At 37.0% G+C, this 24516-nt stretch overlaps 1 protein-coding gene across 4 annotated transcripts in view; it reads right to left on the bottom strand.

Annotated features, from left to right (window-relative positions):
• Window positions 1-24516, bottom strand: part of PDZRN4 (PDZ domain containing ring finger 4) — a 410946-nt gene that overhangs the window by 53074 nt on the left and 333356 nt on the right. For all 4 annotated transcript variants that reach the window (XM_043446187.1, XM_043446189.1, XM_043446191.1 and 1 more), the window contains 2 exons: window positions 20364-20620; window positions 17022-17124 (listed from right to left, as the gene is read on the bottom strand). In XM_043446187.1, the coding sequence (XP_043302122.1) occupies window positions 17022-17124; window positions 20364-20620 (360 nt within the window). The remainder of the gene's footprint in view (window positions 1-17021; window positions 17125-20363; window positions 20621-24516) is intronic.

Here is a 24516-nt window from a genome sequence, read left to right as displayed (position 1 = left end):
CTAAACAGGCCATCAGAAAATTACTAGAACTAATCAATGAATATAGTAAAGTTGCAGGATATAAAATTAATAGAAAGAAATCCCTTGCATTCCTATAAACTAACAATGAAAAATCAGAAAGAGAATTTAAGGAAATAATCCCATTCACCATTGCAATGGAAAGAATACAATACTTAGGAATAAATTTACCTAAATAAACAAAAGAACTATATACAGAAAATTGCAAAACACTGATGAAAGAAATCAAAGATGACATAAATAGATGAAGAAATATACCATGTTCTTGGATTGTAAGAATCAATATAGTGAAAATGAGTATACTAACCAAGGCAATCTATAGATTCAGTGCAATTCCTATCAAACTACCAATGATATTTTTCACAAAACTAGAACAAATAGTTTCACAATTTGTATGGAAATAAAAAAGACCCTGAATAGTCAAGACAATCTTGAGAAAGAAGAATGGAACTGGAAAAATCAACCCTTCCTGACTTCAGACTATACTACAAAAGCTACAGTCATCAAGACAATATGGTACCAGCACAAAGACAGAAATATAGATCAATGAAATAAAATAGAAAGTCCAGAGATAAATCCATACCCCTATGGACACCTATCTTTGACAAAGGACACCTTATCTTTGACAAAATATTCAATGGAGAAAAGATATCTCTTCAACAATAGTGCTGGGAAAACTGGTCAACTACACGTAAAAGAACTAATCTAGAACTTTTCCTAACACCATACACAAAAATAAACTCAAAATGGATTAAAGACCTAAATATAATACCAGAAACTATAAAATTCTTAGAGAAAAACATAGGCAGAACACTCTCCAACATAAATCACAGCAAGACCCTCTATGACCCACCTGCCAGAGTAATGGAAATAAAAAGAAAAATAAACAAATGGGACCTAATTAAACTTAGAACCTTTTGCACAATAAAGGTAACTATAAGCAAGGTGAAAAGACAGCCCTCAGAATAGGAGAAAGTAATAGCAAATGAAAAACTGACAGAGAAATAATCTCCAAAATATACAAACAGCTCATGAAGCTCAATACCAGGAAAATGAACAACCCAATCAAAAAGTGGGCAAAAGGCCTAAACAGACATTTGTCCAAAGAAGACATACAGATGGTTAATAAACACACAAAAAGATGCTCAACATCACTCATTATTAGAGAAATGCAAATCAAAACCACAATGAGTATCATCTCATACTGGTCAGAATGGCCATCATCAAAAAGTCTATAAACAATAAATGCTGGAGAAAGTGTGGAAGACACTGTTGGAGGGAATGCAAACTGGTACAGCCACTATGGAGAACAGTGTGGAGATTCCCTAAAGAAATGGGAATAGAACTGCCATATGACCCAGCAATCCCACTGCTTAGCGTACACCCCAAGGAAACCAGAATTAAAAGAGACATGTACCCCAAGGTCCATTGCAGCACTATTTTCAATAGCTAGCACATAGAAGCAACCTAGATGTCCATCAGCAGATGCATGGATAAAGAAGTTGTGGTAGATATGCACAATGGAATATTTCTCAACTATAAAAAGGAACACAATTGAGTCAGTTATAATAAGGTGGATGAACCTGGACCAATTATATAAATTGAAGTAAGTCAGAAAGTGAAAGCAAATATTATATATTAATGCATATATATGGAATTTAGAAAGACAGTAATGACAATCCTACATGCAGGGCAGCAAAGGGAACACAGATATAAAGAACAGACTTTTGGACTCAGTGGGAAAAGGCAAGGGTGGGATGATTTGAGAGAATAGTATTCAAACATGTACATTATCATATGTAAAATAAATGACTGGTGCAAGTTTGACACATGAAGCAGAGCACCCAAAGCTGGGGCTCCAAGACAACCCAGAAGGATAGGGTGGGGAGGGAGATGGGAGAGGGGTGGGAGATGCTGGGGACACATGTGTACTTGTGGCCAATTCATGTTAATGTATAGCAAAAACCATCACAATATTGTAATTATCCTCCAAATTAATAAATTAATTAATTGAAAAAAATAAAAAATATAAGAAAGAAAAAGAGGAAATTTTTTATCCAGCATCTGCTAATAACTAGCTGTGCTAGTTGAATTTTTAACCTTCAAGGCCTTTAGTTTTCTCTGTTAAGTCAGTCAGTTATGCTTCAGCAGCGTTCATAAAGTTCAAATTCCACCATGTCAAAGTTCTCTTAATTTTAATTCTCTTATATCCAAACACTATTTAACTATTCTTTATCCAAATGTGTCTACTTCTATTTTAAAGTTTTGCCTCTATCTCTTGTTATGACTTGATTACTAATGTTAGGTAGGAAGTTAGGCATGAGCAATGGAAGGGTGGCCTAGCTGAAAAGGATGCAAGCTGATCTCTAAAACCCACCCCAGACATACTCAGGAGAGGTCACAGATAGGCTACAAAAATAGCCACAGAGACTTTTCCAACTCCTGTGCATGTGGCCTAGGCACATAGTGAATGCAAATCAACTACAGGTGCTCCTCCAACTCAGGTACTTGAGCTCTTGATGCACAGCTGTGTCCTCAAGTGACCTTAGGCAGTTGGGAACCCATTAAGGGTTTGTAAATATTCTTACATTCAACATAAAGTCAGTGAATAATCAATTCACAAAGGAAGACAGTAAACAGGAAGAACACATATAATAAAATGACAGTAAGTCTTTACCTATTAATCATTATTCTAAATGTGGATGGATTAAATTCTCCAATCAAAAAGCACAGAGTGACTGGACAGATTAAAAAAAAAGAGAGAGACAAACAAGACCCAACTATATGCTGCACACTTTGAGACTCACTTTGACCTTACGACACATGTACGCTCAAAGTGAGTGGACAGAAAAGATACTTTGTGCAAGTAGAAACCAAATGAGAGCAAGGAGAGCTATATTTATACCAGAAAAAAAAATAGATTGTAAGTCAAAAGTCATAACAATATAAAAGCAGGTCATTATACAATGATAAAGGAGTCAATTTGTCAAGAGGATATAACAATTGTAAAAGTATACACATGTAGAATCAGAGTACCTATATATATTAAGCAAACACTAGAAGAAGTGAAGAGAAAAATAGAGAACAATACAACAATGATAGAGAGATTCAACACCCCACTTTCAATAACGGATAGATCATCAATAAGAAATCAGTAACGAAGCACTGAAAATCAGTAAGGATATACTGAAAATCAACACAGAAATATTGGACTTGAAATACAATTGACCCTTGTACAACAGAGTTTTGAACTACACGGGTGACTTTATATGTGGATTTTAAAAAAATGAATGCATATCACAATGCTCCACAATCCATGGCTGGTTAAATCTATGGTTGTGGAACCATGGACATAGAGGGCTAACTGTAAACTTACATACTTTTTAATATATTTGATTGCAAGGGACAGTTGCCCACCCCCCCAAACTCTCTCATTGTTCAAGGGGCAACTGTATATGTTAGACCAAATGAACCTGATGAATAAAGAACATTCAATCTAGCAGCAGCATCAGAATACATTTCTTCTAAAGCACACACAGAACATTGTCCAAAGCAGATCATATGTCAAATCACAAACCAAGCTTGGAAAATTCAGAAAACTGACATCATATCAAGTATCATTTCTGACCACATGGTGTAAAATTAGAAATCAATAATAGGAGGAAAGCTGGAAAATTTACAGATACATGGAAACTAAAGAATACACGGGTGAACAACCAATAATAATAATAAAAAAGAGATAAATCAAAAAGTTTCTTGAAACCAAAATGGTAACATAACATGCCCAACCTTAAACGATGCAGCAAAAGCAGTCCTAAGAGGAAAGTTAGAGTGATAAATATCGACATTAAGGGGAAAAAAAAAACCACTTAAAAAACCACTTAATTTTACACTTCAAGAAACCAGCAAAAGAAGAAGCTAAGCCTGAAGTTAGCAGAAGGAAGACTAGAGCTGGAATAGATAAAATACAGTCAAGAAAAATAAGAAATGATCAGTGAAAGTAGGAGATGGTCTTGGTGTTTTTTTTAAGAAGATAAAAAATGGAAAAATCTTTAGCTAGACCTAAGAATAAAAGGAAGGAAAACTCAAATCAATAAAGTCAGAAAAGAAAGAGGATACATTATAACTGAGATCACAAAAATACCAAGCACCATAAGAGACTACCATGAACAATTACACTCCACAAGCTGGATAGTCTTGAAAACATGAATAAGTTCCTAGAAACCAACCGTCTACCAAGACTTAATCATACAAACCAAAATGTAGGAGATTGAATAAGTAATCAAAAACTTCCCAATAAAGAAAAGCCCAGAACCAGACAGTTCTTCTAGTGAATTTTACCAAACATTTAAAGAAAAATTAATGTCAGTATTTCTCAAATTCTTCCAAAAAGTTGAAGAGGAGAGAACACTCATTTTACAAGGTCAGAATTACTCTGATACCAGAACCAGATAAAATCATTAAAAAACAAGAAAACTATAAGCAAATATACCTGATGAAGGTAGGCACAAAATTTTTCAACAAAATACTAGTAAACCAAATTCAACAGCACATTAAAAGAAACATATACCATGATCAAGTGGGATTTATCTTTGAGATACAAGAATGGTTCAACATACTCAAATCTGTGATATACCATATTAATAGAATGAAAGATAAAAACCATATGATCATCTCAATATATGCAGAAAAAGTATTAAACAAAATTTAACTTCCTTTCATGATTAAAAATTCTCAACCAATTGAGTTTAGAAGGAATGTACCTCAACATATGCATGCGTGTGTGCTAACTCACTTCAGTCATGTCCAACTCTTTGCAATCCTATGGACTGTAGCCCACCAGGCTCCTCTGTCCTTGGGATTTTCCTGGCAAAAATATTTTCATGAGGGTTGCCATGCTCTCCTCCATGGAAGTCTTCCCGACCCAGAGATCAAACCCACGTCTCTTGTGTCCCCTGCATTGGCAGGTGGGTTCTTTACCACTAGCAACACCTGGGAAGTCTATACCTCAACATAATACAGGCCAAATATGACCAGCCGATAGCTAAAATATTTAGTGGTGAAGGGTTGAAAGTTATTCTTATAAAATCAGGAGCAAGATAAAGGTGCATTCTGTCATTCCTACTTAATATAGCCCTGGTGATCCTAGCAAGAGTAATTAGGCAAAAAGGAGAAATAAAAAGCATCTCACTCAGGAAGAAAAAGGCAAAGTTGTCTCTGTTTGTAGAAGGCATAATCTTATGTATAGAAAATCCTAAAGATCCCATATAAAACCATTAGAATTAATCAGTGAATTCAGTAAAATTGCCAGATACAAAATCAACACAGAGTAATCAGTTCCATTTCTACACGTTAACAATGAAATAACTGAAAAAGAAATAAAGCAATCTTATTCACAATAACATCAAAACAAACAAAATTCTTAGGAGTAAATTTGACCAAGAAGATGAAAAATCTTTACACTGAAAACTACAAGACTGTCATGAAGAAAACTGAAAAAGACACAAATAAGTGGAAAAATATCCCTTGACCCCAGATCACAAGAGTTAATATTGTTGCATCCATATTATCCAAAACCATATATAAATTGAATGCAATCCCTGTCAAAATTCCAATGATATTTTTCACAGAAGTAGAAAAAATTTTAAAATCTGTATGGATCTAGAAAAGACCCCAAATAGCCAAATCAATCTTGAGAAAAAAGAACAAAGCTGGAGGCATCACATTTCCTAATTTCAAATGATATTACAAAGTTATAGTCATCAGAATAGTATGGTGCTGCCATAAAAACAGACACATTGACCAGTGGAACAGAGTGAAGAGCCTAGAAATAAACCCAAGCATATATGGTCAACTATTATTTGACACGGAAGCCAAGAATAATCAATAGGAAAGAGCTAGCCTCTTCAATAAGTGGTACTGGGAAAACTGGGTAGTCACATGCAAAAGAATGAAATTGGAACCCTATCTTCTACCACTTACAAAAATAAACTTGAAATGGATTAAAGACTTGAATATAAGACCTGAAACCATAAAACACCTAGAAGAAAACATGAAGATAAATCTCCCTGACATTGGTCTTGGCAACTATATTTTAGATACAACACCAAAAGTAAAAGCTACAGAAATAATAAGTGAGACTACACCAAACTAAAAAGCTTCAGTGCAGTAAAGAAACAATCAACAGAATAAAGAGGCAATGTACAAAAAGGGAGAAGATATCTAAAAATCACACATCATATAAAGGATTAGTATCCAAAATACATTCAAAACTCATACAATTCAACAGCAAAGACAACAACAATAAAACAACATTCAAACCCTTATTAAAAATGCGGGTAGATCTTCCCTGAATGTCCAGTGGTTAAGACTCTGTGCTTCCAGTGCAAGGAACTTGGGTTTGATTCCTGGTGGGGGAAGATACCACATGCCGTGTGGTGTGGCCAAAAAAATAATAAGGGTAGAAGACTTGAATAGACATTTTCCTGAAGAAGAGATACAAATGGCCAACAGGTACATGAAAAGATGCTCAACTTCACTAGTCATCGGGTAAACAAAATCAAAACCACAATGAAATATCACTTCATACCTGTTAGAATGACTGTCATCAAAAAGACAGATAATAAATGTGTTAGTGGGGATGTGGAGAAAAGGGAACCCTAGTGCATTGTCAATAGGAATGTAAATTGGTTAGCCACTATGAAAAACAATATGGAGTTTCTTCATAAAAATTTAAAAAAGAACAACCAATGATCCAGCAATCTTCTTTCTGGGAATATACCCAAAAGAAACAAAAATAAGATATCAAAGCAGTATCAGCACCCCATGTTCATTGCACCTTTCTTTATTCAGAATAGCTAAGACATGGAAAGTATATGTGTCCATAAATCCATAAATGAATAAATAAAATGTGGTATATATCATACGTACATATGATACACATGAAATATTATTCAGCAATTAGAAGGAAACCCTGCCTTTAGCAACTACATTGATGGACCTTGAGAATATCACGCTAAGTGAAATAAGTCAGACAGATAAGACTTAAACTGTGTTCTCATTTATGTTTGGAGTTTAAAAAGGCCAAACTCAAAACCAGAATGTAGAATGGTGGTTGCCAGGGGCTGGAGGTTGTGTGATATAAGATGTAAAATGAATACCTTCTAGAGATCTAACTTACAACATGCTGACTATAGTTAAGAGCACTGTATTATAACATAAAAGTTGCTAAGGGAGTAGATCTTAAATGCTCTTACCACACATGCAAAAATGGTAATCATGTGAGGGGATGGGTGCATTAACTAATCTTATTGTGGCAATCATTTTGCAATATATGCATGAATCAGTCATCATGTTCTTTATCTTTATACAATGTTATATATCAATTATATTTTAATTATATTTATATATATTTGATTTAAATATATAACAAACATATTTCAATAATGATATTTAAATGTTTATTTTGGACTACAAATACATAGATCAGATTTACCATAATTCTTGGTTCATGTGTATTATACATGCAAGGTTCTCCATTACCCATACTATTGAATAAGTTAGATTGCTTAATACATAGTGAATACTGATGGATGCACCATGTAACTGAACCAGAGCATCACTGATAGCTTACATCTTAGGGAAGAAAAGCAGAACAATCATGCCAATACAAAACACATTCTCTTAATGATTCCAACACTTTTTTCAGAGATGATAAATTGGTGGAAGAAAATCCAAACTACAATTACTTTCTAATTAAAATTTTTCTAAAGAATAACACTGTATTAAAAAAAAAAGCCATTTGTTTCTAGTGCTGCATCTGCCACTTTGAATTGGCAAATGTATATGAGTTAACATTCTAAACCCTAAAGCCAGAGACAATATGGAGAGGTGTACTGCTTGCTACAAGTGGTACTATAGACCAGACTATTGTACAGTCTATACAGACCAGAACAACTACTCATAGAAAATGTGTAGCCTTACGTGTATGTGTTCTCTTTATAAAAACTCATAAAGTGTGGGTTGATATGTCTGAAATATTAAAATATTTATAAAATGTTTAAGGATTTGACTATGCATTTATCTCACTTTGCTTAAGTGTATTTCAAGGAAGTAGATGCTGACAATTCATTCCCTAACCAACACTGGTGGCCCCACAGATCTCACATGTGAGGATGCTATTATTGAAAAGGTAATAAGTCCCTTCAAGAGACAGACCTAGAATTGGGACCAAACTCCTAGTTTGAATTCCTTCCACTTGATTATATTGCTCTTAAAAGGAACATTAAAATCCTTTCTTTGTCCCTATGTAAACTTCTTTGAAAGCAGAAGTCATCTGAAAATATTATTTGATATGCAAATATTCACCTTAAACACAACCTTTCACAGACACCTTTCACTAATGCAAGAAAATCATCTGAATGTGTATCATTGAGCATCTTCAAACAAAAACTGAATATCAGCATTTTGATAAAATTCATACACGCAGTATAAGGAATCTTCATTTTATATTTAGATTCTTATTCAAAGAAATGTGCCCTTGGTTACACTGTTTAATAACCAATTTGGAAGGTTCAATTTGCTTTTCATTGTTTTCTTAGGAAATTAGGTTTAGTGTTTTCATAATCAGTGAGGCAAAAGACAAATTTTCCTCATATTTGTTTTATGAAATTACATGACCAAATTAACAGCCCAACTAATTTCATTTCTTTCAGTAAGAAATCTAAAAGAATTACAGTAACTTTGATGACTATTTTCAACTTTGTGTCATTTTCTTTCTAGTCATTCATTAAGGAAGACTTTTTTTTTTTAATAGAGACTTATGACTTAGGAAAATTGTTCAATTTAATAAGCATTGGTATTCAAATTGGGAAATTCTGAGTCACCTCTGCTTGTAATATTAGGACAATATAGAATGGGATTACAAAGTTTCAGCCTCCATTAAGGCTCATTTATACTCCATTAAGTATAAAAACTAGGAAAACCATACAATGTATTGTGCAACAGGACATTTCTGAAAGTGGAAGAGGATGCCATTCATAATTAAATTTGAACAGTAGTCATACATGCAGAGAGTTCAGGGCAAACCAGGACATCTGATTATCCTAATAGAAACTGAACCCTAGTCCATTCTTTACCTATGTAAATTAGCATGTCTATTTGCTAGGGTCCTCCAACTTATAAGTTTGGGGTAAAACATGCACATTTTCTTTGTTAGAAAGGCAATCAGAAAAATCCAAATTTCTTTCTTTTACAACCTCGCACAAGTGTATGTTAACTGTTTATTCTAACAACCAGATTGTTAGTTGAATTATTAAGAGGAAAAAAAGACTTTCACACTTTATTACAAAATTCTCTTCTTTGCCTTCATTTTGTTGTTGACGTTCAGTCGCTAAGTAAAAGTTGCTCAGTCATGTTCAACTCTTTGCAACCCCATGGACTATACAGTCCATGGAATTCTCCAGACTAGAATACTGGAGTGGGTAGCCTTTCCCTTCTCCAGGCAATCTTCCCAACCCAGGGATCGAGCCCAAGTTTCCCACATTGCAGGTGATTCTTTGCCAGCTGAGCCACAGGGAAGCCCGTTTCATTGCTAAGTTGTGTCCAACTCCATGGGCTGCATGAATTGGCTCAAACTCATGTCCACAAAGTCATACTATCCAACCATCTCATCATCTGTCGCCCCCTTCTCCTTCTGCCCTCAATCTTTTCCAGCATCAGGGCCTTTTCCAATGAGTCGGCCCTTTGCATCAGGTGGCAAAACTATTAGAGCTTCAGCTGTAGCATCAGTCCTTCTATTGAATATTCAGGGTAGATTTCCTTTAGGATTGACTGGTTTGATCTCTTTGCAGATCAAATCAATCCTTTAGGATTGACTGGTTTGATCTTTCCTTCATTTAACCCTTTGAATTTGTATTCAGGACTCATAGAATAACACCAGCACCAATGGTCAATACTTTGCTCACTCATCAAATGCTGCTGGGTGGCCTCCATGTACCAGGGCATGTGCTAGACCTTCCAGGTGATGTAAAGATAATCAGGAGTGGTCACTTCTATTAAAAATAAAAACCATTTAGAAGAAAAATATAAGTACAAAAATCACTAAAGCCTAGGGAATCTTGACAAAAATATTTATGGAATATCTAAGGGGAGTTCACTGATGGGAAAATGATAGTGAGAAAGGTGTTTCAGGAGTGAAAAGGCCCATAGTAAAGACACAGATAAAGAAAAGCACATTACTAGAGCCTGGAAAAATAGAGCAAGGACAGAGTACAAAGAATCTTCAATGCCACATAAGGTATGTTAGAGTTAATTCAAGGAACAAAGTCTTACAAGATGACAAACAGGGGAGTGATCCAGTAAGAAGTGCATTTAAGAAGGGCTAGTCTGGCAGTGGGGAATGGGATGGACTACAGACTATGGACTGGCCCCAGGAGATCATGAAGGAGTCTGGAGATAGAGGAATGTCTTAGACAAAGGAGGAAGCAGTCATGCCATAGGACATATAATCCCCAATATATGACAACTGGCTGGTTTGACAGCCACGATTAGGATTTTAATGTGTTATAACTGATATGGTGAACGGAAGTGAAAATGGTGGTGTCATTACTAGATACTTGACTGAACCAAAGCCTGACTGACAGAACAGCATTTTATCTTAAATGTTCAGATTAATAAAAATATATTCACACTTCATCTAGATTAGTTTTCAATTCAATACAATTCCCCAAAGAATGAACTTATTAACATGATTTTTAAATGGATGATTTTATTGCTCAAGAGGTAAGTGGTATGAAGTTATTTTAGATATTTTATTAATAATTTTTAAATGGAACTAACAAGTAGAAAGAAATAGATTGGTGAACTATAAAGCACCCACTGAATTTAAAAATTCTGAAGATTCTATACTTTCACACTCACACTATTTTCTCTTTTCCCCTGATGTCTACCACAACATATGGATAATATATAGTCTCTTTATGAGTTATGTTTTATACCCAAACACACTCCTGCTATCACTTGTTCAAAATTCATAATACATTTCTCAGAAACTGTAAGAGTCACAGCTGTTCACTTGGGAAGGCTAGGCTCTCAGTTCTCTGTCCACTGTGGAGTTTTACAAGCTTGCTGAAATATCCCTTGATGAAGAACTTACAAACTGGATATAGAAGTGGATTAGAGAACATGTCAAATATGAGATTCTATAAGTTTATAAGATGATGACTAGAAGAAATGCATTTTCATGGTGTCAAAAATCTGTTTCATTACATAGTTCTTTTTGTTTCTCCCTGTTTCAGCCCTTTCCTTAGAAAGGTTTAACTGAAACAAAAATGGCACTAAGATTAGAATCCCTGACATAAAGAACAAATACCTTTATTTATGATAGCCAAGATATGAAAACAAACTATTTACCAATACATGAACAGATAACGAAGGTGTAGTATATATATGTATATATGCACACACATATATATGTATATGCATACAATGAACTATCATTCAGCCATGAGAAAGATGGAAATTCTTTTATTTGTGACATAGATAGATTTTGGTATTATGCTAAGTTAAATTAACTAGATAGTGAAAAATAAATATGCATGGTATCACTCATATGGAATCGAAACAAAATAAAGTCAAACACAGAAATGGAGAGTAGAAAAAATGGTTGCCAGGGGCTAGGGGGTGAGGTCTGAGAAGGCAACGGCAACCCACTCCAGTACTCTTGCCTGGAAAATCCCAGGGACAGGGGAGCCTGGTGGGCTGCCATCTATCGGGTCGCACAGAGTCAGACACGACTGAAGCGACTTAGCAGCAGCGGCAGCAGCAGGGGGTGAGGTAAATAGGGAGAGGTCAGTAAAACAGTACAAATTTATAAAGAAAAAAGAACAAATACCTATTAAAAAGGGAGAGGATATCTGTTATAACTGCATGGTGGTCTCAAGCTCCTTTCCAATTCCCTTGTACAAAAGGTGGAAAGGGACTGCACTTTTCAAAGGTTGGTTCGTGGAGACAGCAATAAGAACCCTCATGTATTCCTTTGTCAAATATTGAGTAACGAATTTGAGACAGGTGATATGATGCAATGATGAACAGGCAGATAAGGCTTCTGCCCTCATAGCCTAGAAAGGAGACATATAGCTCTTACACATGCACACTAGGGACATTTTTCTGAAAGCTGGCTCACAAATCATGAATCTGCCCAAAAAGATATGATTAAAATCTCACTAATGCTTATTCTCTTGTTAGCTATTTTTTTGAATGAACATGTCCTTGATACAAAATTCTCTTTTCTTTAACTATGTAAAAGAGAGGTTATATACTTAAATTCTCACAAATATTCTGCACATATTCACAGGGATCCAGACCTGGGAAATAAATTTTGCAAAATGACACTTCTCAGCATAGCACAAGGGTTTACTTACGCTTTGCATAAGAATTGCTAAGAGGAACTTAATTAATATGCTTAATGCTCTTTCTTGTTTATAGCCCAAGTTGGATTTTCAGTTAACATTATATAGAATTGTGACATGTACTTCTCTTCTCTCTTTACCACCTGTCCAAGCAAATTTCTAAATGCCCTTTGATAGTAATGACAATGTACACACAAGGGCAACTCTATGAGTACTTAGGCTGCTGGATATGTTTCTTCAGCTTGATTTTAGGGTGAGGAATAACAACAATTTCAAGTAGCATTTCTAAGTGATGAAAATCACCAGGCTTAGAAATGTTTCTAAAATTACCTGCTTGTTGTGTCTAACATGATCTTTTATACTTCAAAATGTTGCACTTATTAATTTTCTGACTTTCCTCTCTCAACATTGAATTTTGAGAGTTGATTGCAAATGCTGCAGAAAATTCAGCATCTTCTCTGCTCTCCTGCAATAGCAAACATATCTCTATTAGGAGCTGGACAAAAGAGCTCTATATTTCTCAAAGCCTTTCCCTTTAAATTATTTCTGGTAGAGGCTGGATGTGAGATGTGCCTGTGACTTGCTAAAGGCTATTTATGATTTATTTCAACCTTTAGCTGGCTCTATGAAAGAAAAAAAATGAACAAAGTTGAAAATACAGAAAAAGAGTGCTTAATCCTCAGTGTTATTTCAGTGGAAGTCAGCACCCTGACTCTTATGAGGGCTGCATTGTGTAAATTTTTATATTTTTATTTTTCTTTCAAAGTTAAAATTAAAATCTTTTATCATTTTTAATTAGAAAACAATACTATTGTTTTTGAAAAAGATCAGATTTCAAGCTGTGAGTCTTTTAATACAGACTGGTCTGCTGAGACTTTTCTGAAGCACTGGGGGGAAATTTAAAACCCAGTCAAATAATTTTCCTGGGCAAAGTGGTGATAGGTCATGGTGAGATATGGGTGTCATTAAAATTTCATAGAGGTCCCTATCACAGCAGAGTCACCGTAGCATTGAGACATTGACTATAGTATCTCCAAAGAAGTGTTTGCTGTCTATCATGGCTCTGAGGGGAGCAGTTACCATCTTTCTATGCAGTAATCTGCATGTTCAAGAGTCCCTAAATATGTATTTACAAGATAATCAGGTCTGTTTTGGCCTATTGGGTCAAAAACTCACACACTAAAAGTCCCTAAATATGTATTCACAAGATAGATCAGCTTTGGCTCACTGAGTCGATAGTAAGTTGGCCTTTTAAAAAGGGGCCTAAATATTAAGAGTTGCATAGTTTGCTTTCAGCAAGTTCAGAAATGCAGTTCTGTATGCTTTGTCTTTTAAGAGTAGATTTATTATGCTAGTTTCAGTGGATGCCAGAAGCTGTGTTTCACTCTGGCCTATGATATTTTGCTTTTAGAAAGTCAGAAGAAGACCTGCAGAACACAGACACACAGGCAGAGCCTCAGGGCAGGATGAATCCTGCCCTTCCAGACCATATCTTACCACCGCCTCTGTCATCAGCCAGGTCCCATCCCTGCTTTATCCTCCCACTGCTAGGCTGGAGACTACTTGCCCACCTTCAAGCTCATTCTAGCAGCAGAGGGATCCTGTGAGTAGCGCAGAACCTGGCCCTGCTCTCCTCCAGCAACTTCGCATCTCATCGTAAAAGCCAAAGGTCCCTCAAGATGCGCCCCTGCTCATTCCGAGTTTGCCTCCTCCTGCTGCCTGTCTGTCCCCCTTGCCTGGTCCCCGGCGCACACGGGCCTCTGCTGTACCTGGGCACATCCCCGAGGGGTCCTGCTTTGGGCCCTTCGTATCCATGCCTGCCCTCTGCTTTACCTGGAAGGCTGCTCTCTCAGAATCCACATGGCTGGTTCTCTTCAGGTCTTTTAAGAGAGCAGCCCTACAAGTGCTCGGGCCTGGTGCACTGGGAAGACCCAGAGGAATCGGGTGGAGAGGGAGGTGGAGGGGGGATCGAGATGGGGAATACATGTAAATCCATGGCTGATTCATGTCAATGTATGACAAAACCCACTACAATATTGTAAAGTAATTAGCCTTCAACTAATAAAAATAAGTGGAAAAAAAAAAAAAGAGAGAGAGAGAGCAGCCCTCCCTGACCACCTATATAAGAGAGCAACACCCCATCCCAACACCATGCATTTCCTTCCTCTGTTACACACACTGCATGGTCTCCACTAGGATTTAATCACCACCTGATACAATGCATCTTCACTTGTTTTCTGCCATTCTCTGTCCCCTAAAGGTTAAGCTCCACTGGAGTAAAGGTTTTATCAATCCTAAATAAAAACCTAGATAAAAACCTGGCATCTTTTTTAACTTCTCATTAAATATTTATGGTACAACTGAACAACAGCAGATGAAAAGGAGTCAATTCCCCAAATGCCTGTCAATGTGTTTGCATTTTTAAGCTGAAGAGGAATGAGTATCTCTTTCTGAGATGAAGTCCTCTGTTTGGCCATCAGACCTCAGGTTCCCATAATACTCTTTGAGTGGCATAAAACTGGTCCTTCTTGAAGGACCATGGCATTCACTGCATCCCCCCAACATCTGGGTTATAACAGAGTTCCTGGAGGAGCTGGGGTCATCTGAGCTAGTCCCAGAAACACTTGACCAGTCTGCTTCTAAGTGTAATAGTGTGTAAAGGCAGCATTTCTAAATCTCCCCCCACTTAATGTGGTGAGCACAATCAACTCTGGTGATAGCAGTGGGCTTACTAGGTCTCCCAGTCCCATCTGATGCAATCAAGGTTGTGTGACACTCTGCCACGTTAGTGTAACAGACTGAGGTGTACTTAGTAGAATCACTATCTACTAAAGTTGGTGCATTATCCTTGGGTCTTCCCCAGTGCCTCCACTCCCCCATTAGCCATGCAGATATTCTCAAATGTACCCTTCCTCATGACTGAAGCCTGTCACAGTAACTTATTCCTTATTTAAATTTCACAAGAACATTCTTTATTTCAATAACTCAGAAAGGTGCCTGCGTCAAGAGAATTACAGCTGACAGACAAGTAGTGACTAGGATTCTGTGATTAGTTCAGATTACAGGCTACAGAAGACCTGTCTGAGTATTTACCACTGTCATCACACGGATGCTGGCCGCTATTAGGAGTTGACATCGGTTGGAAAAGAGGATGTGGTTCAGCTAGAGTAAGCACTAGAAAATCTGCCTGTATTGTAATAGTCAATGACATGCTAATTAATGAAAATAATTTTTACTGTGACTCTGCTTAGCGTAAGCAAGTCTCTCTCCCATACCCTTCCCTAGCACACAGATGTATTTTAATAAAGCTTTAAGGCACAAACTAAATAAAAAGTTGAAGTGATCTAGATAATTCCATTCCCCAAATCCAAAGCAATTAATTAACTGAAAAAAAGACTCGTTTAATCTTGAATTATTTGGATAAGTGACTCAACTTTGTAATTTATTTTGCATGAATAGGCAAAACTTAATGTATATTTCAGTGTATATCAGTACTTAAGAGGATTTATAAAATTTTTCAATCAAATTAATGGAGAGGAGGGGATAAGTAATTCACATGAACAAAAATGACAAAACCATTTACTCAGATATTGGGTATCATTGCACACTCTTCCAAATTCTGGCTGAAAAGAAATAATGATTTCTGTAATCCCCAGCAATGACTTTTGGAGGGAGATTTCAAATAAATGTCTATTTGCTTTAGGTGAGCTTCACTGAATTGGCCTTATTTAATTTCAGATCCTCCTAAGGGAAGAGATTTCAGGATTTCCTGGTTGTAAAATGGAAGAGAACATTTTGCTGAACTTGTATGACATCATCTAAAGCATTAAAAGGGCAGATAATCATGACTTTTTTGCCTGTTTACCAAAGCTTCTTTATGTCCTCAATCTACTTTATTTCCAAATGTCAGAGTAGTCTGAAACCTTTCAAAGATTTATAGACTGCAGAAACAGAGGAAATATTAGGATGAATCCTTTAACTTTTGTGAAAACTTTTAAGTAATTAATAGATGGGCTTTTGAAATTATTTCATATCACAGTACACATACTCTAACATGTACTACATGAGGGTTAAACATGGTTTAATAACAAAGGACATGAGGTCATCTCTCTTTCTAGAAAGTCAGGGAAAATGTTCTTTAAAGTACTTGAGTCATAAATAAAAAGAATATTGAATTTGTGAAGGGGAATATAAATAATATAAAATTTAGTTTATCAATTAAAATAAAAATACTACAGAATGAATAAAAATAGTAAACACAGTCTTGGTTTTAAACATAATTCCCTTTCCAAACTCTACTTGAAATTCTCTTATATTACATAAAGGAGAAAAAAATGTAGCTTCCACAATACTATTTATACAAAACAACAAAAATGTGAGCAAATTATTTTCAAGTTTATATTATCAAAATGTTTTCCATACACTTAAACTACTAGATACCAAATAGCTGAAACAAATATTTAAAAGCTCTTAGCTTAGATATATAATAGATAAAATATGTCTCATAGTAATAAATTAATTTTTCTTTGTTATGCAAAACCCCTCAACCATGACTTCATGGAGAAGTGTGAATTGGTGTGAAAATGCTCTTACCTCATATTCAAAGTCCTCTGTTCTGTCTGCATCAGCGGGTAAGCTGGAAAGATACTCATTGTCCTCATAAAATTCATGCTCCATTGGATGGAGAGAATGGCAGCTGTGGGGAATGTAGCAATATGATAGAAATGGATCAAAAGGGTTGTTCTCAAGATTAAAAAATGACATTAGAATTTCACTTTAGTTTTCTCTGCTCGCCAATAAGACCTATAGTGATCTAGCCTTTAAATGAACTACAGCTCAGAAAGAACAATTGCTTTTCTTCTTCCCTTATATGAAATCCATCAATTTGATTTTCTGAGAGAATACCAAGATAATGGCTCATTGTCAGAGCTTCATTTTGTGAAGGGGCAGATGTGTGCTCTATCCTGGCAATGGTGCTATATTGATACTCTGGCTGCCTTCCATTCCATCCAGTGGACTTGATACATGCATAGGTGTGTGGCTTTTGAGACTGCAGTCTACCCAAAGGTGGGTATTTTGTAGCAAAGTACTACCAATTTCATAATTACAGGCTCAAACTGTTTCTGAAATTTGATTTTCAAAGCTCATAGAGTCAGTCTTCTGAAGGTATGGGTTCTGTATTTTTATTCAATTAAACATGGATCAAAAAATCAAATCTGAAGTTGGCTGAATCCTTGGATGAAGAATCCACAGATGTGGGAATGAAGTGGGAAGTGTATTTTTCAGTCTGTAAATTGTACTCAATTGCCTCCATTTCTTGAGACTTTCTTCCTCATTCTCCCTCATAACCCACATACACAAACATTAAAGAATGTTCACGGTGATAACTCACTGGAAACTCCTATAAACCATAGAGTTTCATAATCCTTTTAGAAAACATCTGGGGACAGAGAGAACTAATAAAGTAAAGGAAATGAAGGGGTTCCAGGACACTGTGTGTGACTTTTATGTATCCATTAACTTTTGGGAAATGTTTTAAATAATTCATAGAAGTGCTTTCAAATTATTATATGCCATGATGTATGATGTATACATTATACAATATGAAAGCTGTGTGTGTGTGTGTGTGCTCAGTTGCTTGGTTGTGTCCTACTTTTTGTAATCGTTTGGACTTTAGCACACCAGGCTCCTCTGCCCATGGAATTTTCTAGGCAAGAATACTGGAATGAGGTGTCACTTCCTCACCCAAGGGATCTTCCAGACCCAGGGATAGAGCCCACATCTTTTGCGTCTCCTGCATTGGCAGGTGTGTTCTTTACCACTAGCACCACCTGGGAAGCCCCATGTGAAAGCTAAGCACAGTTTAGCAGCAAAGGGCATGAGGTCCTCTATGAGCATTTCTAAGTCAGTGAAATTAACCAAGTTGGCTTCAGGAAAGGCCTCTAAGCCCATTTTGAACATTATAACAAAAATGAACTTAGTAGTATAAATTAGTCCCCTCTAGCTGAAAGGCCAGAGAGATCCATCCTGGTACCTCACAGGATCAGTGTAAATACTCTACCAGCCTCTTCTTACTGTTCTCTAATTTGGGCCCAAATAGCAAAAGCAGTGCAGGCAGCATCTCGCTTGCTGGTCTGAGAGCTTAAACCTGGACTGGTTTTGAGAAGCCCATTCCCGCTGCTTAAACATCATAACCTGCTGTTTGGAGCAGCTGATATGTTTTCCTGGTCCTTGAATTATCAAAAAAGGAGGCCTGCTGTGAAGGACACCTTACTGATACTTTAGTAAGCATTTACTGCGTATCTACAAGATGCCAGGCCCTATGCCAATTGCTGGAAATTGGTTGGGCACAAACTCCAATTCTTGTCCTATTAATTGGGTAGAGCAGCAAAGTGGGGATTTTAATACAGTGTGATAATTAAGGGGAAAATAGAGAAGCTATGAGAGCACCTATCAGTGGGGTCAAATGCCTTAGGTTCAGAAGCCTGACCCCATCACTTCCTTTTGTGTGATCTTGCCAAATTCCTTAACATTTTTTTCTTCATCTGTGACATGGGCATGGTAATAATATAATGTGCTCACTCAGGAGATTTTTATGAGGAATATTACCTAAAACATGTTAAGTTAGCTAATAAATGTTAACTATTAGTCATTCAAGAAAGTATTTATTGGATGGCTGCTCTGCATCAGGTTGTACAAATGAATATTATTTGTTCTTTGGTTTGTGTGTTTTTCATTTCCCTTCTAGAATATAAGCTCCAGGAGGTAGTGGCTTTGTTTTTGTTACCAGTTTTCTGCCCAGTACCGAGTTCTATGGCCTGACACAAGGGGCTATTTAATAAGTAAGGGATACATGACTAGAATCGTAGGTCAGACAGACGGAGGCTCTGCCCACCTAGAAACATAAGGTTTCAAGGCGTGGTGCACATGGTACACATTAAAATTGCTTAGGGAGATTTCTGAAAAATTCGAATGCCTATATTTTGGCCTGAGGTAGGATTGATCCGGGCACTGCATTTATTCTGCTTTTCAAAGCTCCCAAGTGACTTTAATGCACACATGTGAATCACTAAGATGGACTTAATAGAAGACCCTAAAGGGCAGGCAGGTGTCATGACCAGGTCTACACTTTACTAAATGGAACACGGATTGCAGCAGGCAATGAAAACGCAGGCTCCAGAGACTTCTGCTCCTATATAACAAGCTCTCAATCATTTTTGACTATTTGCTTAAAAACTCACGGAACAAAATGTGTGGGGCCAAACAGACTTCCAAAACTGCACAGGTAGGATTATTTGAGTCAAATGTCTGTAACAGTCTTTAACTCAGGTAAAAACTAGGAAGAAATATTCGTTTAATAGTTCTTTATTTTGTAGCTCTATATACTTCCTCTCAGACAGCCAGGACCTTTGGTTTACATCTCAATATATCGGGTAATTGCTTCCTGCAGAGAATTGCACCTTAATAAAGTGAATTTCCTAGCTTCTCCTTTAAAGAAGAGAAACACAAAAGAGAGAACGAGAGAGAGGCAACCCACCAAGGAGAACAGAGTGCCAACATGCCCCGTCTAGGTCTATCTTAATAAGGTTTTTGGCAACTTCAGTGAGAAAATCCATTTCCCTGACCAGTGCTTGTGAGCTGTGAGAGGTTTGTGATGACTGAAAATACGAACATGAACTAATCAGAGCCAGACTTTGTCACTGCATCTCAGCAAGTAGGATTCCGGAGCTGAAACAATCATGTGGGTCAGGAAAGACAGGAGCAGGAAAACTGAGAACTAACTGTATGGAGACACAGTCACAGAGATTTTCCAAACAGGACTGAGAGCTTGTCTCTGTAACTGTCAACTGGCTACAGGGCCTGATTCTTTCCAACATCTACTTTCAGAGACAAATGACAACAAATGAGGCTCCAGCATAAATGACAGAAAAATACCTGTCTGAGAGCAGGAATGGACAGATGTCGGGCACTGGAGGGGTGGGTGGCCTAAGTTTGGCCAGGGCCATTATATGTTCAAAGGTGATGTCCGTCTGAGTGCTGGCATTCATGAGTCGCACTTCTGGGGCTGTCCCATAGGCTGGTTTACTGAGAGGCGTTCGCCTTAGCACCTGGACCACAATAGGTTCCTTGGCATTTCGAAAAGCTTCCACTGCCTCTTCATGGGTAGCCTTTGAGAGATCCTTCCCATTGACCTGCAAAGATAAAAGGGCATTGCTTATCTCAGAGGAAAGAACAGAGAGACTGTCATGATAGATTAATAAAAGGTGGGCAGGGGAGGTTTAAACAAGTTCTGCTATGATTTTTGTGAAGGAATATTTAATCAGACATTGACATTTATTGAACTATTCACCAACAGGAGAAAGTGATGGAAACTAGGAAAACAGTTATTTCTTATATCTTTAAAAAGCACACCATCAGAATTATTAGTAAAGATTTCAAACCTTAAGCAACACATAAGCCTCAGAAAACGATTAAAATCTTCAGCTAGGTAGAAATGGTAAGTATGTCTTTTAAAAAAATGATCTATCAATCTTTTGGTGGAATTTTCAATATTTAATTAGTCTTGCGCTTGTTTGGTCTCTAAGCCATGTCTGACTCTTGCAACCCTGTGGACTGTAGCCTGACAAGCTCTTCTGTCCATGGGATTTCCCAAGCAAGAATACTGGAGTGGGTTGCCATTTTCTTCTCCAGGGGATCATCTGACCCAGGGATCGAACCCACATCTGTTGCATTGGCAGGCAGATTCTTTACCAGTAGCCACCAGGGAAGCCCTTAATTAGTTTTACTGACTTGAAATATAATTTCTGTCAGATTTATTTTATATTCATCATTTTTATCCAAGACCATGTTATTGCTCATGTGCATGTTATCCTAAGTCCTTGACATTCACAGTATAGTCTGCGGACCAGCAGCATAAGAGATTAGAAATGCAGAATCCCTGGCTATACCTCAGACCTGCTAAATGAGAACCGGCATTTTAACAAGATTCCAGCTGACTTACATGCACAAGAAAGGAGCACCGCTCTGAAACACCTCTGAGAGAGTATGCCATGTCCCTTTGCCGCCTCACCTGTTTTCATCTATACCATTTTATGACTCTCCAATGTAGCCTGGACGTAACACAGGAAGAGGGGATGTTTGCCTTTTCCTTCCATCACTGCTTCTCAGTTGGGCCAACCATTGGTGTTTGGATGATAAAAAATTTTCTTTTAGTGACACTCTCCCACGCCTGCTTTTTAAGGGCCAATGATGTTTCCTCACCTTTGTGGCACCCAAAACACCCACAGGCTTTTCTGATTACCCTCTTGAGAGGTAGTACAGAAACTGCTCTCAAATTGTCATCAATTTATTCCCCTAACATGGGTTCTAATAACACAGCCTCTTAGTGGAAGTTGTGTTTTCATAAACAACTATAGAATCATAAAAGAAAGTAAAAAAACTCACACCCCAAATGAACCAATAATGTTGGCTTTTGCAAACAGGAAGAGATACTTGGGAGTACAGTACTGTGCTCAAAACCCCTGAAATTATACCATTTCTAGACAACTAAACCACCCATCTGCTGGTGAGGCTCTAATAACTGCTATGCACCAGCAAATCTTTAGAGATCCCTGGAAGCCTTCAAAAGACACAAAAGGAATCACTGAGTTGGAGCTAGTGAGAGACTGCTGACATTCAAATGAGCACACTTTCTCCCCCTAAGTAGAGAAAGAATATGTGCATGCTCAGAGCAAATGTGGGGCATTTTGGGGTAAATGATACAGTGCCAGGTGAAAATTGTCATGTCATGTAGAGATAGGCTTAATGACCTGGCTGTGCCAATTTACTCAACTGACCCTGAAAGAGTTAATGTGCCTTCAGAAATTGAGCAATTCAACTTTCCTCACCAGCACCGTATGAAACAGTACAGTTTCTGAGTAACTAGTAAGAAACTTCAGTTGGAGATTTGGGTGTTTACCTACCAATGTGCATAGTCATTAATTTTCTCCATGAATTAGAACACTACCACTGAGTTTTCACTGGTATAACTCTGGAATGGCTTGATGACTTTGCACATATGGGGCAACGTGAACACAGTACAACTACTAGCTGGTACTCATTCTTTTAGCACCTTCAGATGACAGGCACTCTGGAGAGGCCGCTACTCCTGAAGACCTGTAGTCAGCACATGGTAAGAGAAGTTCCAGGGTGGAAAAGTACAAACTGAAATCTGGCTGCTTGTGTTGAAGAGCATCATCCTCTGTCTCTTCTTATGGTCAGTGTTTACTAACTCCAGAATTATGGAAGATGATCCAGTGGTAGATAGACTGTTCCATCATAATCTATGTGGTATGGAAGAATTCCCCTTTTATCCACACATTTCCTGCTTCATGGTGTCCCTTCAACTGAGTGAATATTCAGTTGTTCAAGATTTCATACCTTTTTACCTCTCTGAAAAGAACTCTTGGTCATAATCTATTATCAGCTATTTAAAACCTACTGGAGCAATGTCAATGATGCTATCTTTTCCTATAAGCATTGTATCTAGAGTAACTCCTAACAATGGCAGAATGAAAGTGTTTTTTTTGAAGGAACTTTTAACATTATCTGAAGGTAAACGGAAAATAATTTATGGCCCTGGTTTCTTCCAATCATACATGAAATCCTGCGTGTGTGTGTGCTAAGTCATTTCAGTCGCGTCCAACTCTTTGCGACGCTATGGACCATAGCCTGCCAGGTTCCTCTGTCCCTGGGATTCTCCAGGCAAGAATACCGGTGTGGGTTGCCATGCCCTCCTCCAGAGGACCTTCCTAACCCAGGGATTGAACCCTCATCCCTTGCGCCTCCTGCATTGGCAGTAGGTTCTTTGCCACTAGCACCACCTGGGAAGCTGACATGAAATCCTACTAACGCACAAATTGTATGTCATTAAATAGTGAAGAAATGCCATTATTCTATTTCTTCCCCAAGGTGGCTCAGTACCCTGCCTACAATCTAGTCTTGAGACTCCTTTGTTTCTTACTTGTTTTAGTGATCTTCAAAGAAAGAATAATTTTTAAAAAGTTCCTTAATGATAATGATTATTTATCTTATGCCCCTATGAGTGAAGTAAGGCCATTTTTGGAAAGTTCAGAAAAGTATAAAAAAATTTGCAGAAACAAAAAATTACTGGAGAGTATTTTAGACTGTGAAATTATTAGTTCTTATCATAATACTTAGTATATGCAGACAATATTAGCATTCATACAGCAAGATCAATACCTATTGATTCTAAGAACTGTATATTCATTCATTTACAAGCATGGCATTTATATCCAAAATTAATTTTTTGCTTTAAGGACAATTGAATACAATCTTAAAAAAGGACAGTCAATATAATCTCAAATATCTTACTTCCCTATTGGGAATGCTCTTTTCTTCTAGTTATCATGCAGCTGACCCCTATTTTCATAAGCTATTTAATATCTCTCAAAGTAAAGAAGTCTATGACCTTTAAAGGCTCAGTATACTGCCCCATGTGATCCCTTAGAAAATGTGAGCACTGATGATACAAAATGCTCTTTTTTTCACTTCGCTTGAAGTTCATCAACATACTGTTAGCCTACCAAAAGGTCACCATAAGTTATGCCTTTTACAATAGAAAAAAGAAGAGTTTAATTGGGATTTTCTGGCAGTTGCTTTACTCAGTTATTAGTTACAGCTAGGGAGAAGAATAATTTTGAAAGAATATCTGAAATTTTAATCCTATAGAAAGTTTTGAAGTAAATTAGCAAATAAATTAATAGCAAAACTGCGTTTTTCCATGTGGTTAGATCCTAAACCAACAAGATATTTGGTATTACCTAGTGCCATATCGTTATCCTTTTATTTCTTTTCCATCATATTCTTTCCTTCCCTCCTTCACTCCCTCCCTTCACTATTCCTTCCCTCTTCCTCTCTCTCTACTTCAATCTTGGTTTTGTATGGACAATATATGTGAAATAAAATTGAAGAAGGAAAAGTCAGCTATTAATGGCATTCCAGTTAATATAGATAGTTAAGAGTGCTGATCCAAACTGTTATAGGTGCCTAATCAATGGAAGGAAGCAAAAGTGCTAGAAGCTGATTT

This window comes from Cervus canadensis, chromosome 25 (assembly GCF_019320065.1).
Source record: "Cervus canadensis isolate Bull #8, Minnesota chromosome 25, ASM1932006v1, whole genome shotgun sequence".
Classification (NCBI taxonomy): domain Eukaryota; kingdom Metazoa; phylum Chordata; class Mammalia; order Artiodactyla; family Cervidae; genus Cervus; species Cervus canadensis.
This window is presented reverse-complemented; position numbering and strand designations above follow the sequence as displayed.